The 20,000-nt window shown below is 37.3% G+C and overlaps 1 protein-coding gene across 1 annotated transcript in view; it reads right to left on the bottom strand.

Annotated features, from left to right (window-relative positions):
* LOC104542843 (diphthine--ammonia ligase-like) overlaps positions 1–20,000 on the bottom strand; it is a gene marked incomplete at its 5' end in the record, with an annotated part of 110,996 nt that overhangs the window by 74,100 nt on the left and 16,896 nt on the right. Inside the window, 4 exons of the mRNA XM_010187297.1 lie at positions 3,750–3,924; positions 7,979–8,108; positions 11,930–12,061; positions 14,464–14,608. Coding sequence (XP_010185599.1) covers positions 3,750–3,924; positions 7,979–8,108; positions 11,930–12,061; positions 14,464–14,608 — 582 coding nt within the window. The remainder of the gene's footprint in view (positions 1–3,749; positions 3,925–7,978; positions 8,109–11,929; positions 12,062–14,463; positions 14,609–20,000) is intronic.

The raw sequence follows: 20,000 nt of genomic DNA, 5'->3' as shown, positions 1-20,000 counted from the left end.
GCCACTTGGATCAGACTTTATTGTATCAATGAAGTAAGAACTCAGCACCATTTGAAAAAGATGCTTGTATAATAACTTCTGACTCTCCGAAAATGACAGATCACTTGGTTTCAACTATACAGTTTGCTCTTCACTATGAAAATCCATTTAGTAATTATGACACAAAGTAAAATCATTCCTGATTTATGCAAGTAACAACAAAATAGAGGGAACGAATGGATTATGAAGAATCACATCAGTGAGACAGGACCAAGGATTGATTGAGTCAGAAATAAAAACAATAAATTTGGTAATCTGCTTGAGGAACGATGCTTCCCATCAAATCATAAAAAGTTATCAGGAAATATCCTATCAAACAGCTGGAATTAACTACTGATTCAAATACTGAAAGCTGCTGAGCTTTTAATATTTGGATCTTTCTCAATCCCTTATCTATAGAAGAGTTCAAGACTAAAAGCAAAATCACAACAATTAGTTATTCTGTAACTAAGCAACAGTGTTTTTACAAATTTCACTATAATAGTTCCTAACATTACCTCTAGTCTGTGAAGCTGAAGATTAAAAATTCATCCTCTGAGACATTTCTATCTGGTAACTTTTTTTTCCAGACATACCAACATTTTTCCTGTGGACTTTCCTGTATACAGTAATTTTAAATCAACTCATTATGACTGACTTTTAAGTGCTTATAAACTACATATAAATTTTTCAGCAGAAAACTCTTTACAAGATATATATGCTAAAATATTCTTGCTAACATCTAAATTTCGTATCACAGACCATCCTGCTGCACTGTGTCCAGAACATAGCCCTAATGATGCTGAAATGCAGATGAAAAGCCCTAAAGCATTCTATGTGGAACATCACTTACTATACACTTGTGTAATAATTCAGTAATTTTCCTTAATATTAATATGTCTGGGAGCACTCGAAGAGAGTAGTCTTCGTTTTCTTCCCAGCAAGTGGGGGAGGGAATAAATCACACTTTGTCCTTCATGCTAACTGCTACCTCAGATCCTTAGTTGTCTCTTTCAGCTGTTGAGTAAGCAAGAAGTGTGGATCCAAAACCCCCAAAGAAATTCCAGATTTCCCTTTAAACAACCATTTCAACCACTCTCACTGCACCAGATAGTCTCAGCAGTGATGACTGATCCCATTCTCAACATCAATACCACTAACTGACTTCTACTTTTGTATACCTTGAGGCTTGAACCACAATTACTGATGGAAGCAAGGATTTACTAAAAATAGGGTAGCAGTGCTAATTCTCCCTAATGTTTCTTTTTAAGACGTCTTACCATTAAAATAGAACTTCCTAGCTGATGGTACCCTCCAAGAGGTGATACACTTATCCCCTGTTATTTGGTGGACTTTAAGACACCGGGTGTGACTGTATGCCACGTCCCTCAGTGCTAGCAGACAGCTTTGATCCATATTTTGGTCAATAGTACTAATTAAATACAATGTTTCGCAGTCAGGTTGGTTAATTTTCACCTAAGCATATGACATACAACGAAACGAACAGCAAAGATGCAGAGTTCAGTTCTGTCCCATTGTTTTCTGACTTGCACACCTATAGTCTCCATACAATTTAGAACACTCTCTGGGTTGCCCTTACACTACACATAACTATTTCTGGCAACACCTAGGGAAGCAACAACAGTAATTTTTATATTGGTGACAAGGTTACCTATGTAGGAGCAGGTATGCTGGAGTACGACTTGCTTTCCTTCATCTACTAAAATTACAGTGTCTTAAGTGCTCTTCCATGCAACACCATTAATGATCTGAAGAGAAAGTGTTAGAGCAAGCACATCGTTTTTCTATTATTATGCTACTTCCTTTCTGTTATTCTGTCAGTAAATTTGTAATTTTAGTGGTAATCATAAAATCTGACAAAAAATTTAGGTTGGAAAGGACTTCTAGAGCCACCCAGTTCAACCTTATGCTTAGAGTAGGGTTTACTTTGACATTAGAGCAGTTTGTTGAGGGCCTTGTGCAGTCAGGTTTTGAAGACCTGCTGGCTACAACTTTGCTAATGCAGCCTTCTATTTAGTCAGCTTTCATTGCTGCAATGGCGAACTTCCAATTTACTTTCAGATTGCTGACAATTTAAAAGTATTTTAAATGGTTAACTATATCTTTAAGAATCATACCATGATCTCTCTCAGTTCCTGATTCATTAGGAGGAATTTTCTGACATCTTTCTTTCTTCATCCTTCTTCAGCTGATCTCCTTACAAATGCATGGATTATGTAAAATATACATTTTGTTTAACAACAGCTAAGCGTGCTTTTGAAAAACTGCAACCACTCAGATAGTTTAAAGCAGCCAGGTAATCTTTCCTGGTGAACACAGCAGACAAGGCTATTTCAAACACCACTTTTAAAGCCATCTGATACAAATTGTGCACAAAACTCTATTGGATCATTTTCAGTTTTGAAACTCTTTTGTTTTTTATATTTGTGCTACTGACTTCTGACAGCAGGGAGGAGAAAACTGATACAAAGATGCCTGAAGGATGACTGAAACTGGGATTTGGCAGCTGTCAGAGCAAAGAACTGAGGTCACAAGGAAAAGCTCAAAGGTTCAACACACATAATCGAGTCACAGATGCATATAGGTTGGTATGTGTATAAAATACATTATGTCACCATCAGAAACTATTACAGAATATGAGAGTATGATAAATTCTACTGTGGCAGTTTATTTGTTCCAGATAGAAAAACATTAAGAAACTTTGCCAAAGCAACTGTAAGTGCAAATAGACTTTTAAATTACATTAACACACCAGAAGAATATCTGGTACAAACACTGTCAACTTTCTGTGCATTCTTAGATAAGAATGCTTAAATAATTTTGTACAACGCAATAATTTGGACTAGGCAATGTAGTACACAGAAGTAGTATTGGTAAGAAAGGAATATATACATTTTTTGCAACAGAAAATGCGAGACACTTCATCAGTTGTCAGAACAGTACTTGCTGGGCAGAAGGTACCATATTAGGAAAAAATATTTTTATTCAATTTTTTCCATGATGCCTCCTTTTCATACTTCTAGTATTGTGCAATATTCTATTAAGTTTGTTATTAACCTTGCTGTACTTTTAAATGCTTAAGCTGTACCAAGAGTCCCAAGAGGGATTTCATTAAATAAGCATTTTAGGACTGATTTACGTATAAAAAAGTTTGAACTTGTTTGCTTTAAACAAACAAATTACAAATATCCTTGGATGTTCCTAAATTGTGTTTATATTCTAGGCAGATTATGAAAGTGTATGTATGACACAATTATTTGGTCTAACTATAATACAAAACAAAATTAGGCTGTTCTTGAGATTCCCTGCAAAGAATAATTAACCTGTCTTATCACAGAATCACAGAATGTTAGGAGTTGGAAGGGACCTGGAAAGATCATCCAGTCCAACCCCTGCCAGAGCAGGATCACCCAGACCAGGTCACACAGGAACGCATCCAGGCGGGTTTTGAATGTCTGCAGAGAAGGAGACTCCACAACCTCTCTGGGCAGCCTGGTCCAGTGCTTATGATCACAAAATGAAAGACTCGTGTGGGTTAAGTCTTTGTTTTGCCCATAAGTTTTAAAAATATAAATTTGAAATGCTCATTTTTAATTCATTTTTTTAGACATTTTCTTTTGCACATTCAGATGAGGGAGAAGGTGACTTTATAGCTGTACTCACTTCAATGAGCTGAGATGGATTCACATGAAGTAACAAAGATTCCCTACCTTGACGGACTGGCTGTAAGGTCCTATGCTAGCAGGTGCCCAGTGGGAAATGCTCTGTACATGCATGACCAGTTTTTCATCAAGTAACACATCATCTGTTGCAATGTCATACTTATGTGCAAGGCAGTCAATGCAAAACAGTACTCCATCAGGTAACAGGGTTTCCACACATACTCTGAAAACAGAAGACAATTATTTTTTTCAAACAGAAAGTTTGCTTGCGCCAACATTCAGCATTTATTTTCCACAGGTTTTTCATTTAGATACTATGTTACGAAATTTTGTCAGTAACATAAAAAAAAAAGCTATGGTATCGCCATAAACTGCTACACTGTTATCTCCTCTTCAAATAATGATCAACTTGATACTTCCAGCAAGATAATTTCCATTACCGCGGAGAAACTAGCACCACAGCAAATGGCTCATTTCCATTTGGTTATTTTTATGATGTGCATTGCTTTACTAAGAATACATGAGTTCTCTTAGTGAAAACTCTCTACCACACAACTCTGGAAATGCCAGATAAATTATGCTAAGCAGCCTTCAGACTGCGCATATCACTGTCATATTATTACCTCCATACTTTTTTCACTCAATCTCCTGCCAGCGGTTGGAATAGAGGTTCAGGTTTCCAAAAAGCAGCAGCTTATTGTTCCTTTACACCCTTCTCACATGTTATCATGCAATACTGAGCATATTTTTCTGTTACACTTCAAGCTGCATGACAGACACACATGTAACACAGGACTGAAAACCTACTTAATTCATTTTAAAAGTTCACTTTTATTTGCTCCAAGGAAGACCAAGTGCTTGGATGGACAGACAGACAGACCGACTGTTGCATGTGGCCAGTGAAAAAGCAGAGTGGGACGGGAGAGGGGGTGGTGTTGAAGGGGAAAGCAACATTTCAGAGCCTGAAAAATAACTTTATTTGCAGTCCATGCATAAAAAAAGTCATTTATTTCCCAGCAGAAAACCAACAAAAAATTACTTGTTCTGTTTACATATCATGTAACATAACCTTACAAAAGTCTTCTCATCTTGCTTATTTCTTCCAAGAAAACTATTTTTCTCCCTTCCTCCCACACGCAAATATGGTATTTTTTCCTCATTACCATCATCATAAGCATGGATGAATGGATTTTCTGCTTGGGCTGGTAAATTTTCAAGACAATTTTGCAAATTTAGTGCAGATCCACACCCTTGAGTCAGTGCTTCCAGCATATTGCTTGTGAGAACTCCCACAACCAGGTCCCTGTGCATAATGCAATGATGCAGCCATGCAAACTGCTGTGTAATTTTTCTTTTGGACAAAATGCAACATAAATCCATTCCATTAAAATAATAATAAAAAGCCATTTTTCTGCAACATCCTAATCTTTCTACCTGTTATTTTAATGATGAAAGACTATGTGGCTAGCTATGCAAATATGGAGACTTAAAACACGTAGCAGCATGAGATATGAAGGAAGCTAAATCAGGAGAAGTTAAGTGTCATAAAGAGAATTTAAAATACATAGGAGTGGAAATTCAGTTTTGTGTAGTTTACAGCTGGGACTACATCCCTCCTCTAAAGGCACACACAACCAGCACTCCATCCCTCTGTGATTTAGTAATCCTGGTCTACAATGAGAGCCTCAGAGAAGCCTCTTTCTGCTCTCCTTTAGTATCTTCTGACACCCTGACAGTGTAAGAGAATATGAATCCATGATGATATACATTATCTTAACAATGTCTTTTAACTGTTTGTCATACCATACTTAAAATTCACATGCCTATCCTACACTTCTTATTCTGTAATAAGAGGATAAAAAAATAGCATTTTCTATTAGAAAATTGCTAAACAGTTGGTTTTAAAAACAGGAACAAGACATGAGGTCTGACCTCACAGTTGTCCCTGCTCTGAGCAGGAGATTGGACTAGATGACCTCCAGAGGTCCCTTCCAACCTGCATTAACCTATGATCCAAGTTGAATTTTTCAAGCTACAGCAGTTCTGCATACTGAGCATATTATGTCCGATGCTTAAGAACATGAACTACTGTAATAATATATAAGCTCTTTTGACAAAGGCAATAAAGAATTTCCAAATAGAAAATAAGTTTTAGCACATAACTTTAAAAAAATCAGAACAAAAATTCAAGGGCTAGGTGTTCGTTATTCTATTTCCAATGGAAACCAAAACCAAAACACCCAAAGAACACAGGAATCACATATTGCATTGCTAGACCATCAAACTGCTTCATTGTGTCAGAGGTGGACATGGATGCTAGACAGAAGATTCTGTATACAGCATATACTAAAAGTCTACGATTTGGAGATCTACGAATGGAAGTGTTAGCATCAGTGTATTCAGAAGTCTCAATTTATTTTCACACTTGCATTCTTACTGAATGTGTAAGTGCAGCTAAGCTACCCACTAACAATCATTATCTGATGGAAACACAAGACATTCAGAACAACCACACTGGAGCAAGACAAAGATCCACCTATTCCAGTATTCACTTTCAACCACAGCCAAGTGTATATAAGCAGGGGAAGAAAAAGACCAGATTAAGTATATACTGATACTGTCTTGAAATAACTCCCAGTATCTCATTATGCGCATCTCGGGCACATCCTCAGCTAACAATTTTGCTTTTGTATTTAACAAAATAAACAGAACAAGGTGAATAAAGTTTGTCACAAGGACTTAGAAGATTTCAAACCTCACCACTTTTAGGAAGACTGAGTAATCATTGATATTAAGGCTTCAGCAAGGCTTTTGACACTGTGTCTCATAAAACTCTCATAGAGAAGCTTTTGATGTATGGGCTGGATGAGCACAGTGAAGCAGATTGAAAGGTGGCTGAGCAGCCAGGCCCAGAGGGTGAAGATTAGTGGCACAGAATGTCACAGTAACTAGTGGTGTACCCCAGGAATCTATACTGGGTCCAATCCTGTTCAACATCTTCATTAATAATTTGGAAGATGGAGAAAAGTGTACCCTTGGCAGGTTTGCAGACAATACAAAACCGGCAGGAATGGCTGATACATCAGAGGCTTGTGTTGCCATCCAGATGCATCTCAACAGGCTGGAGAAACAGGCCCACAGAGACTTAGAAACATAAAATCATAAAGGTTGAAAAAGACCTCTAAGATCATCAAGTATAATCATCAACTCAACACCACCATGCCCACTAAACCATGACTCAAAGCGTCACATCTATATCTTTTAAATACTTTCAGGGATGGTGGCTCCACCACTCCCCTGGGCAGCCTGTTCCAATGCTTGGCCACTCTTTCAGTAAAGAAATTTCCTAATATCTAATCTAAATTTCCACTGGTGCAACTGGAGGCCATTTCCTCTCATTCTATCACCAGTTACTTGGGAGACCAACCCCCACCTTGCTACAACCTCCTTTCAGGTAGCTGCAGAGAGTGATAAGGTCTACCCCCAGCCTCCTCTTCTCCAGACTAAACAATCCCAGTTCCCTCAGCCACTCCTTGTAAGACTTGTGCTCTAAACCCTTCACCAGCTTCCTTGCCCTTCTCTTGATACGTTTCAGTGCCTCCTGTAGTGAGAGGCCCAAAACTAAACACAGGATTTGAGGTGTGGCCTCACCAGTGCCAAGTACAGGGGCTTGTACTTCCCTAAATAATTTCCTTAATATTTCCCTTCATGAAGTTCAACAAGAAGTTGAAAGTCCTGCACTGGGAGAGCAGCAAACCCATGGTCCAGTATATTCTGGGGGCCTACTGACTCGAAAGCAGCTTTGCAGAGAAGGACCTGGAGGTTCCTAATGGACATCATGTTGAACATGAGCAAGCAATGTGCCCTTGTGGCAAAGAGGGCTGATGATATCCTGGGTTGCGTTCAGACAAGTGTTGCCAGCAGGTCAAGGGAGGCAAACAAACAAGAAAAGCAAATAAAATCTCACCACTACAAAAGAGTTGTCAGTCCAATCAAGCCACAGAGAAGAACTGAGACTTGCAAAATTTGCATTATTCTTCTGTAAGTCCACACAGGGGACCATTTATAAATCTTATGGTATACATTAAGGCAAGAATTTCCAACTCTGGTGTTTTTCAGTTGAACAGCCCTGATGAAATTACTTCAAAAGGCAGCAAAATTCTACTTCTAAGTCTGTAAGGCACAAACATTTGGACAAAAGCTTCATAAATATGGTAACAATAATTCAGGATATTGCAGTGTATCATAAATATACTATAGCAGTAGTCTAATCCTACCTTGCTGGTGGACACAAATCAAATTCTGTCACATAAACTGAATTTATAACATCGAAATCTTTCATGCTCTTCATATACAGATGAACCAAAATAATATCCTTCAGATTCAATCCCTCTGAAGTCATATTAGCTGCAGGATAAAAATAATACAGCTGTTAAAGACAGAATTTTTAAATGTGTGTAGAAAGACAGCATAGGCATCCCAGCTTTGTTCAGCAAAACCAACTGGTGAAAACCTAACAGTTGTCTAAACATGACTGAAGGTTTTGCAACATACAACATTTCCCCGCATAATACATTTTTTTTTCATTAAATTCTTCCTCTTGTTAGTTTTCCAAATATACAGAAACAGAATACAAATGAATTTTATCCACCTTGAGCTGTGGTGAATTCTTGCCCCAAGAAAATATATCATGCATTAATGCATGTAGATATGTTACAGTCCAAATTCCTTGTATCTGTGAGTTTTATTATCTTGCATTTTTTTATATATTTTCAGTCTATGACAGTTAGTAATCTATAAAGGACTTTGAATCACAAAAGTAGAGAACTGGAAGGGACAGTAAGAGGTCCTTTAGTGCATCATGTTCTTCAAAGAAAAGATCAAATATTTATATGCTATTCCAGAGGGATGCTTGTCTAAGCTGTTTTTAAAAACCCTCACTGCAATAATAATCTCCACATAAACAAAGAGCTGTAAGTGGCAAGACAGACAATAGGAAATAGAAGTGGCCACAGGAGAAAAGAAGGAAAGATAAGAGAGAAGGAAAGTTCAAGTAGACAGTTAAGGAAGATACTGGGAAGTCAAGATATCTGAATGTGTATGCATAGAAGATTCCAGTCACAGCAATTAAGGCGAATGTATTACTGTTACACAGGCAATACCATAACAAGGTATGTGAATCAGCTCTGCAGTGTGGATCCCTTGTAACTCATGAGCAACAGAAACTGAATGAAGACAAAATCCTTCACTGAATACAGAACATATATAATAAGAGTCCCATGTGACCTAACTTAGGCAAGCTATGTAAAGCTCTTCTCAGTATAACTTTGGGGATCCTGACCTTTAATGTTCCAGTGTGTACCTGTATATACCCATATATTTGTTTTCCAGTGAAGAAGTATGAGAATATAAAGACAATCTCTGCTGGCTATTACCTTAGTGAGAAACAAATACTTTCTGTGTAAAACTTTTCTGTGCTTTTAAAGACAGTTCAGGAGCTGGCACACTTCCGTAAAGATTAGTTTGGGCACACCAATACTGATTATTGCTCTAAATGTCTCAACTCTACTTAGTTATACTGCCATTAGTGTTGGCAATCTGAAGGGGGAAGTCTCACCGACAGAAAAGGGAGTGTGCGCTAAGTGATATGATTATACAGCAACTGACACAGAGCTTCTATGAAGTCAAGATACCTCCCTCCAAGTATCAGCTGAGAAACTAGAACACAATGATAACTCTGTCCAGAAATATAAATGCATTTGAATGCTGCCTGATAGCAATAACTAGGTCAACACCAGCTGCTATGTCATCAGCCAAGGAGGAAACAAGGACATTTTTCAAATTTCCACCCAGCATTTTAGTCAAGAGGAAAGAGTTTTGGCCTGCAGTTAAAAGTTCTGCGCCTTTATATACAATACCAGAGGGAGGGGGAAAAACCAAACAACAAACTGACCACCCCTCACCAGTCTAAATTTAAAATGCATAAGCCAACAAACTAACTCTAATCTGTGGACATGTAATAGCATTAGAGCAAGCTGAAGGCAAAGAGATTTGGATAAAATAATAATTTATATCTTTATTTTTAAAAATCTTAAAGTAAGTAAAAGTACAACCCCCTTTTCCTCTGCATGAATTAGAGGAATGATGGGAAATTTTCTCTCCCTAGCATGTAAGCAAAGTAAAACTGACCTTTTAAAGTGCTCTGCTTAGTAGAAAGTCATAAATGACAAACTGGTCTTCAACCCATGACCTGGGTTCTTGACAAGTTCTGGTTCCTACAGAGAAGATTCCCACAGCACATCTCCACAATGTACAGGAAAAACATACAGCCTTTCTGTTGCATTTCAAGCCATTCACTGTTCCTAATAATTTATAAAATACGATCACCTGACACTCATCCTTACTCAGGCAGGACTGCCTAAAAAAAACATACCCGAAAGATGAATTGGCTTAATTTCTTTAAAATAGGTTATCCAGGATGTTTAGGCCAAGAGCCACAAAAGGCGGTATCCAAACTGTTTACAGAAAGTAGACTTTTAGACTATATTTTAATGTAATAAAAATCTATGTAGGTCCCTTCTCGTCTATGGAGCTTTATCACGATACAGCTGAACCAGAGCTGCTTTATATATAAACCACTGCAATCTTTGTCATCTGTCGATCATATCTAAAGAAAAGTTTAACAAAAGAGTTTAAGAAAATAAATGTACACGGCAATGTGCTGCATTCCCTCCTGTTCTTGGCTTCACAGGAGAATTCCATCCACTTTACAGAAAAACCATGTTTCATGTCCAGTAATAGATTTCCATTTCTGAACCCTTTTGGCAGCACTTATCCTCTTCAGAGGTGATTAAATCAGTTAACCCAGCAAAGAGAAGGTTAAAAGGACTGTGCTTATTCCATTCTCACGGCACTGAAGACTGAACTGCTGTACAGATTTTAAGTATGAGTTCAGAAAAAGCCTTGTGCATATTTGTAGATCAATAAAGTTCTCAGAAATAAATTGCTGCTTCTGCCATGACACAACCATATTTCATTCAGTCTTCCACACCCACTTGCAAACAGAGAAAAACAAAAGGAAATGTGAGAACTGACATTTTTTACCAAGGATCAGAAAATGACTGCTTTTTTTACTATAATACAGCTAATGCAAGTAATTTGCTGAAAGCAATAGGCTACTGTACTAATCATAGACATAATCATTTCTGACAGATGCTAAGGCAAAATATATAATGTTTCTACTGGCAGACTTCCATTCAAATATAATGAGAACAAAATAAACATTATACAACCCTTTTGCTTCAATTTACAGATTATGCCCAGAAGATTTACACTAAATACTAATGTCTTTTAGTAAAAGTTTGATTACATCCACCTTGCTGATTTCCAAGCAGTCAAAAACTAGCTTAATGACCTTCTACAAAGTATAACTTCTTAGCTTCTGAAAAAAAAATCCAGGGTTTCTTTATCATCCTAAATCATAAATACTCAGCTGCACATGCAAAACATAAGGTTGTACAGGACAATACCTCACGCAAATTCATGATCAAGAATACGAGCCTACCCATCTAGATACTAAAAATTATTTCCACTTTTACGAATGAAATGAAGCCTGCATAAACGTGCTTTGCTTAGAATATAAAATGAAGAAAAATACAAAACAAAAATGTGAACAATTTATTTTATATATCAGCATCTTCTAAGAGGGGGACAGTAAGGAAGTTGGATTTCATTATTCCCGAGATAGCAATTTCTCCTTTACATTAAGAATGCAAATGAGATTTACTGCTACTGACCTAATCCTAGATGCCAAAATGTGCAACAGCTTTCTAGAAAACTTAATTTAAAATTATGGTAGCTGGAAAAGTGCTTTAGCAAGCAGACAGCATCCACAGCACACATGCACACTCACACACACACTATATATTGCAAGAAAGCTATAAAGCAAGTTATAAAGTGAGTAAGTACTGAGGAAATAGTGTTGTTACAGTGATATGAACACCACTCTGGCTTTCCAGGGTCTTCAAAAGCCAGTCAAATTATGATGCGTTCAATATTAAAGCTGGCAGTCTTGTTACCATGATTCCAATCAAATGCAAAATGAGACGGCAAACTGACAACCACAACATTTAAAGTTATAAATCCATATGACAATACAGATTCTTACTTAATATCATATTAAAAACATTATAGTTAACAGCAGAGAATGCATTAACTGAATAAAGCACCTTGGAGAGAAGAAAATGCTTCCATTGCTGCCTCTTGAGCATTTTTGCCTTTTGATGGAAGGAAGCGGGCAGTGATACCTGAAAACCACTGGTAACCACTCAGGGATTTTCCTGAACTTCCAAATGTCTTAGCTATGGGAAATGAAGAACAGCACTATGATTATAAAAATGAAAAAATTCACATTAACCTAGGATGTATTTTAATTTTTTTAAGTAAGAAGAACTTCTACAGAGAAAAAACAAACAACCTCCCACAAACTGTAAAAACATCTTCAAAAAGTATTTACAAACAGATATAAACCAAAAACATAAAAGAAAGTGGGCTGGTAACAAAGCTTCCAAACGCTACTTGACAAATCCTTCTGCAATATTGCCTTCAGAAAACAGGCCTGCAAGGAGTATTTAGCCAAGAATTTCAGTCCTTTCTCTCCTCCTCCCCATTTTTGCTGATCTTTTACAATTTCTCTCCCTGTTGTGACACAGACTTGGAACAAGATGTGACACTGAAAAGATAAAATTCTCAAAAGTTTCAAACTTATATGCTGAATTCTTAAAGAATTTAGGTATTTAACCTTGTTCTGATCATCTTAGCAAATGCATAATGTGCTTCAACATTTTTTAACATCCCACCAGGCACTTAGCCATATACAAGCGTCTAAATAACACTCAATATCAAACACTGTTATGCTGTGAAACTTAGTTTTCAGGAAAAGTTACTAATCTTCAGGTGCAGAGTAACAGTGATGCTGTGGTACTTCAATGAGGTACCAATCTATGAACTCAGGTTTATATTCCATTAATGACATCATGTTTGAGGCAGTGGTAGTATCAGACATATGATTAGTTACTGCAGCTCACCTAATAGACAGTAACTTGCTAGGCTGTTAAACTTCATCATGGCTGTTACCCTGAGTTTGCATGCTTGGGTGGGGATGGACTCATAAACTATGTAAGCAAGTTGAACGGTTGCATTTTGTACTTCATTTTAGAGTTTGCTTTCCTATCTTCAAGTTAAAAACAGTGGAGTATGGGTACAGGTGTAGTTAGACTTTAAATAAAACTCAATCCCACCACTCAAACTATTATATTAATTTCATTCAGGTAAACAGAATACATTAATGAGTTTTCTGGAGGAAAGGAAAAGGAAAGGAAAGGAGGAGGAAAAGGAAAGAAATGGGTTATGTTCCTTCTGTAAAATAAATTGAAGTGCTTCTGTATTGAGTTTGCTTACAAGATTTTGGTAGCAGAGGGGCTATAGGAGTGGCTTTTATGAGAAGCTGCTAGAAGCTTCCTCTATGTCAAATAGAGCCAACGCCAGCCAGTGCCAAGATGGATCCACTGGTGGCCAAGGCCGAGCCAATCAGCAAAGGTGATAACCATCACCATCACCATCACCATCACTTCTGTGATAACATGTCTAGGAAAGGGAGAAGAGAGATCACCATCACCTCTGTGATAACATGCTTAGGAAGGGGAGAAGAGGAAAAAAAAACAATTAAAAAAAACTTGTACATAGCAACTGCAGCTGAAGAGAAGAGTCAGAATACATGAGAGAAACAACTCTGCAGAGACCAAGGTCAGCAAAGAAGGAGAGGGAGGAGGTGCTCCAGGTACCAGAGCAGTGATTCCCTTGTAGCACGTGGTGAAGCAGGCTGTCCCCCTGCAGCCCACAGCGGTTAACGGTGGAGCGGAGATCCACCTGCAGCCCATGGAGACCCCACACCAGAATAGGTGGCTGCCCGAAGGAGGCTGTTACTCCGTGGGAAGCCCATGCTGGAGCAGGCTCCTGGCAGGACCTCTGGACCAGTGGAAAGAGAGGAGCCCGCATCGGAGCAGCTTTGCTGGCAGGACTTGTGACCTTGTGAGGGATCAAGGCTGAAGCAGTCCATAAAGTACTGCATCCAGTGGGAAGGACTCACATTGGAGAAGTTCATGGAGAACTGTCTCCTGTGGGAGAGATCTCATACTGATGCAAGGGAAGAATGTGAAGAGTCCTCCCCCTGAGGAGGAAGAAGCAGCAGCAGTGTGTGATGAACTGACCACAACCCCCATTCCTTGTTCCCCTGCACCACTGTGAGGAGAAGGCAGAGAAAATCAGGAGTAAAGTTAAGCCCAGGAAGAAGGGGGTGGGAGGAAGTGTTTCAAGGTTTGTTTCTATTTTCTCATTACCCAACTCTGATTTGATTGGCAATAAATGAAATTAATTTTTTCCCCAAGTCGAGTCTGTTTTGCCTGTGACAGTAACTGGTCAGTGATCTCCCTGTCCTTATCATGACTCACAAGCCTTTCATTATATTTTCTCTCTTCTGTCCATTTGAGGAGGGGAAGTGACAGTGTGACTTTGGTGGGCACTTGGCACCCAGCTTTATTACTACAGGTCTATTGATAGTAGTAGGACCTCTTTTTTTTCAAACTGGTTGCTAAACATCTCAAACATTCTTTTGGGGAGTGTTCTTGTAGTAATTAACAGCGTACTCTACCACAGCATGAAATATTCAATATTATTTTTCTAATGAAAGATGTGCAAGACTCACTGAAATCCAAATTATGTTTCAAAGACTTCCAAATGACTGGAGTGCTTTTCTGTGGTTCATCCTCTTCTGACAAAGGAAAAATATCATCATTGCAGCTTACCACGCAAGAACAGCTATTGACCATGACTGTACCTGAAGATTCACCCTGTTTGAGACAAACATTCTAAAATAAGCAAGTAAACAGTATGCAGTATGAAATCACCACATTTTATCATTCAAATTTTGGGTTTCAATTACAAAGAATACTATAGCTCAATGGGTACTTAAGCTTAGAACAACTCATGGAAGAACAGTATTAGGTTTTCCCTATATTTAGATTGCAGAAATGGGTAGAATACAATGTGCTCCTGTCAATGTACCATATGGAATTAAAATGCAGACTTAGTAGTAAATAAGAACAACATATATGAAAAATGATGAGACTCAAGAGAGAGAAAGAATAATACGATGAAGAAATGCTATTCCACAGTTATATACAGAACTATGTTTTCCAAAAGTAGTATAAATTAAGTGAAAAAAGGAACAAAAGTAACAATCTGATAATTACCACTGTCACTAAACACTTGAAACAGAGCAAATGACTAACAGGAAAGTTTTAAAACTTTGTGGAAACTTGAATGAATGCAGTCCATGTAAAAGTAAAATAAAACTAAAAAATGTCTTTCTATTCGTCCCAGAAAGACTATCCCTTCCATCAAACCCATCACACTTTGGGATCTCAGAGTTTTGAGACACAGAAAAGAGCATTTCCCAAAATTTATACATGGAATTAATTTCTTGGCAAGGAAGGAAAATAATTCACTGCACTTTCTCTTCTTCCCAAATGCTTTCTTAGGTCTGGGAAGAGAACGCTACCCAGCGTGCCTTCTAAAGCAAAGTACACACACAAAGTGCATACTGACCAGTCTTCCAAATTTCTGTGCTCATTATATTTTCAAAGAGTTACATAAATACACTACACATACATATTTTTTTAATTTTAGAGCAATCCAAAAACCCCTACTCTCTTCCATCTCACTTTTCAAGGCAGCCTAATCTGCAGAGCATACTGACTTTGATATCCCTAGCTTGGCTAATATTACTTGTCTTCATCTAAACCCAATATTAATTATGACAGAATTTATCCAAAAAACTTCACCAAACATCACTGTATGCTGAAACTCAGATTCTATTGATTAATCTTCTGCTCAAAGATCTTAAATTTCATATAGTGTCTAAACTATTCATTTTACTGCAGGCCTCTTAAATACTTAATTCACAAATATGATGCTAAAGCCAAATAAAGCAAGATAAAAAGTTGACAAAGTACAAAGTTTTTGGCAATCCTTAAATATGGATTAGAAACTGCTGAATATTCTTTAAGATCACAAATTAGTGCAGTATATATAGAATATCCATGCAAAATGTCTATGAAAAAGAATATTAACTTTATACAGTGAAGCACTCATAAGGTCATCTGCAGTTTGACCCTCTACATTCTCTGCTTTTTAACAATTAGATCTCATCAAGCTGTCAAACTAAATGGGATATATTAAAAATTACTAATAAAATTTGAACATAGACATTTTTTTAAAGAGTAATTCCACTGTATTTTTTCTTATCTTTGGAAAATAAAACATTGCAACTGTAGAAGTTTCCTCTTGATATTAAGTTAAAAAAAGTAAGGAAAAAAAAAAGGCAGAATGCATCAGAAGTCTGCAATGACAACTCAGCATTTATGTTGGTATTTGACTTCACTGGAGAGAAAGGATCTAGTTAAAGCAGTGTATTTGGAAATTCTGAGGAAAGGCTAAATTACAAAAAGGTCATTACCTACGAGAGGAAACTCAGCTCTGCTGCCTCTAAAAGGGCTCAATGGGAGTTTTGTAAGCACTGTAAATGCTAAAGCTATGGTCTAAGAAGGGCTGATGTTCTTTGATTGGACCTCATTTTATTCATTCCTCCAAAAAAAGCATGAAAGTCTAGGCAATAATCTACTTTATGTGAATCAATTGTACATGAGAGGCTAAAAGAAGTCAACTAAATGTAATGTAATAGCATAAAGACAAAAACTGCAATTTAACAGAAATGCCACATGCATTCCAACATTCCAATACACAAGCATCCAACAGTATGGATAGCATTTCCCACCTGTTGAATTACACCTTCCAACTACTGCTGTGGGTTGAGATATTTTGCCGTTACCCAGAGGGCTGTCTGACAGCCCCTACCCTTCAGGTATAACTTAGAAAATAAAGACGCAGGAACACAAATCTATAATTGACATAGATCTTAAGATGGATTATGCTACAACAACTAAGAAAATTCAAATTTTTCTATTTCTTAAAAGTTTCTCTTTTTTTATCCGTGAGACCTCACTTTACTGAAACATGCACGCTGTGTAGTGGCATGCAGTGCTAAAAGTGTTATCATCTCCTTTTTGCAGATTGTCGTTTGGTTAAATTAGTTGCTTTCACTGGCTAATTTGTAACGTCCATCATGAAACAATCAATTTACACTGTAGCACAGGCATCCACTGAGTACTAATATAACATATGGACATTACAGAGTTTGCACCTCTTGGTCGCACCCTCTGAGTAAGTATGCCCAGACATGGTGATACGAACAATACTAACACAGTGCTGCCTTCGGTTTTGTTTTCACAACACCTGGATTTTAACTTCAATATGGTATAACAATCCATCACTAGGCAAAAAATATGATAAGTGGAAAGGGAAAAGTTCCAGCCTGCCAGTATGACAGCCACTTTGTTTCTCGCTTTTGTTAAGCTTTACATAATTACCTTTTAAGAGATCTAGAGCTACAGCTATCTTCTCTAGATACTGTTAGAGACTTGTAACTTCTCTCCCTTCCCTCACCTGGAGGACTGAATTTATATGCTCTGCAAGAGAACATGAAAAGAGCACCTATTGCATTTTTATGCCATCTGTGAAAATTGTTCTTTCAACTATGTTTTTAAACATGTTTTCTGCAAAATGTGCTTCATAAAAAATTCATGGGGATGTAGTGAGACTCGCAGACTGTATCACAACTGGTTTGGAGTAAGCTACAGAAATCCCCTGTAGCTTTGTAATTTGTTAATATTACAAACACCTCAAAGCAATGCCATGTTTGTATCATCCACGGTCCACATCCTTTTTTCCTAATTCTGTTGATATTTTAAAAATTGTTAAGCTTATATCAATATTGCTTCACAGACATAATTAAAATTATACATCTGTGTTTACACACATACATAAACAGCTCGTCAGTTGCAAAATTTTTGGAAATATTGAGAAGTACTAGAAATTCTACAGTGTCTCTTACATACCCCAAAGAACATAAAAATAATTATAGTCTGCTGTTGATTTCAGTGCCTGTGAGACATCACAATGGTTCATTCAAGGCTGACTCCCACAATGCTCCAAAAACATAGGTAATCCATCACCTTCCACAGCAGCACAGGTGCAGGCTGCAGCAGAAGTATTAGGTGTGGAACCTGGCACTGGAAGAACAACAGGCTCAATGCCAGCCTAAGTAGAGCTGCCAGACCCTGTTTAGTAGCTATATTCAAATCCCATACAAACGTTGGTCTTCCATTCCTGTCGATAGAGAAAGTAATCTAAGAATTTAAAACTTAAAAGTTATAGACTGCCACAGACGAACTTTCCCTGAATAATATTCTCATCACTTTAAAAGCAAAAAATCAAGCTTGCAAGAACGACGTTTTAATTAAATCTTACAGAACCTATTTTATCACATAACATTTTCATGTCACTTCGCAGAAGCAATATATTTTCCCATTTGTTACACTGTTTCTCCCACACCCACTGTACATTGTGATACCAACCTAATTTTGGATCAGAGCCTGCATGCATACATATTCTTAACTATATTCACATAACTCATGTCACTGATGCAAGTGCGCTCAGAATGAAGTTAAGCAAACACACAAGTGTTCCAAGATCCAAATTCTCCTGTTAAAAAAGCCTTGGAGCTAGGACTTTGACTGATATAGCTGAAATTCCATGCAGTGGTCTTTTATGAAAACAACAGATTGCCTTCTTAAAAAGCTTACATTCCCCACTACAGAAACTGGTATAAAAACCTATCACAACACAATTCCAAAACTGATAGTTCTTCCACTGAGCAGCAACGAGAATACAGTGGGGTAGGGAGCTCAGAAGATATAAGGAAAGACTATGATAGTCTCCTAATCTTTGTAGTGTACCTTGATAACAGAACTCCTTGAAATAAATATGAGAAACCACCCACATCTCCTTGCAGTACTTCAAGTACAATACTCAGACACATAGGAAAGTCAGTCCTTCACTCTGAAAGACTTTCAAATAAAGTCTCTTCATTAGGAAAAGAGAACAAAAAAAGTCTCTTTTCTCAGAGAACCGGATGGAATCTGCAATCAAATGGATTAGGAAAGAAAATTCTTTATTTATTACCTTAGTGTTGAAGTCAGTGCACAAAAAAAAAAAAGAAAAAAGGTGCAGTATTTGTTACAAAGTTATGAAAACGTAACTACAAGGGTTATCGAAATTCTTAAGATAGAGAAGGGAAACGAAACGTTACCTGGGAGAAGTATCATTCAATGATGACAAAGGATTCTAAAAACTGCCACCAACAAAACATATTTTGCAACTTGAAATTCCTTCCTCTTCTTCCTGACATCCCTTACAAAATCGACTTCTAAAGTTCAAGTCCTAAACGTAGATAAACTAAAATAATTCAGGCCAGATGGAACTGGACAGAAAGAGGCTCTGAAGTTAAATCAAATTTAACCTTCAGGATCATGCTCCCTTAGGAGAAAAGGCATACAAGTACCTCCCAAACACCTTTTCTAACTTTTAAAAGTGTTTTAAAAATAATCTCCACATTGACGTGTGACATAGATTTGCTGATGTTTAACAGGGGCAAAACTATTTGCACTTGCATTCTACCCAAATAGATTGAGATCTTTTACAAATGGGAAAACAAATAAGCCTCACAATATCAATTTATGATAGGGAAATATAATGCAGTAGTACGTTACAAGAACGAGCTGCAGCAGGCATGATTCCCGTAACTGTTACAGGCAAACAGGCTCCTTCCTTCTGCCAAGTGTATAAAGAAAACTACATGACTCCCTCCAATTCTGGACTACCCCTAACTTAAGGGTCTGCAGTATAAATAGCTTTAATTTCTGTTTCTAATCATTCAAAAGCCAGCACAAGTTGCCAAAGTAACAGAATACTAAAATATGGGGAAAAAAATGTTTTGCAAGTTCATTGTGCTGTCAAAGTAAATAAAAAAAACAGGTTTCACAGTTGTATTTTTTCCTAATAGAAAATATTAAAAATTAAATTGGTATTGACTACAAAAGCCTGTTTAAATATACTGAAGTATGCTTCAGAAATTGCCGCCTCCTCAAGAAAACACATCCTACATTTTAAATGTACAAAGTGACAGTCTTATTGGCAAAGTAAAATACTGATGAAGCTCAGTGTCTGTAGTATGTACACCACAGTGGTGACCCTGATTTTTACAATGAAGTAAATGAGGCTTTC

Source organism: Mesitornis unicolor, unplaced genomic scaffold (genome assembly GCF_000695765.1).
Source record: "Mesitornis unicolor isolate BGI_N332 unplaced genomic scaffold, ASM69576v1 scaffold9106, whole genome shotgun sequence".
Classification (NCBI taxonomy): Eukaryota; Metazoa; Chordata; class Aves; order Mesitornithiformes; family Mesitornithidae; genus Mesitornis; species Mesitornis unicolor.
The sequence above is the reverse complement of the archived record's forward strand: the minus strand, read 5'-3'. Positions and strand labels throughout refer to the sequence as shown.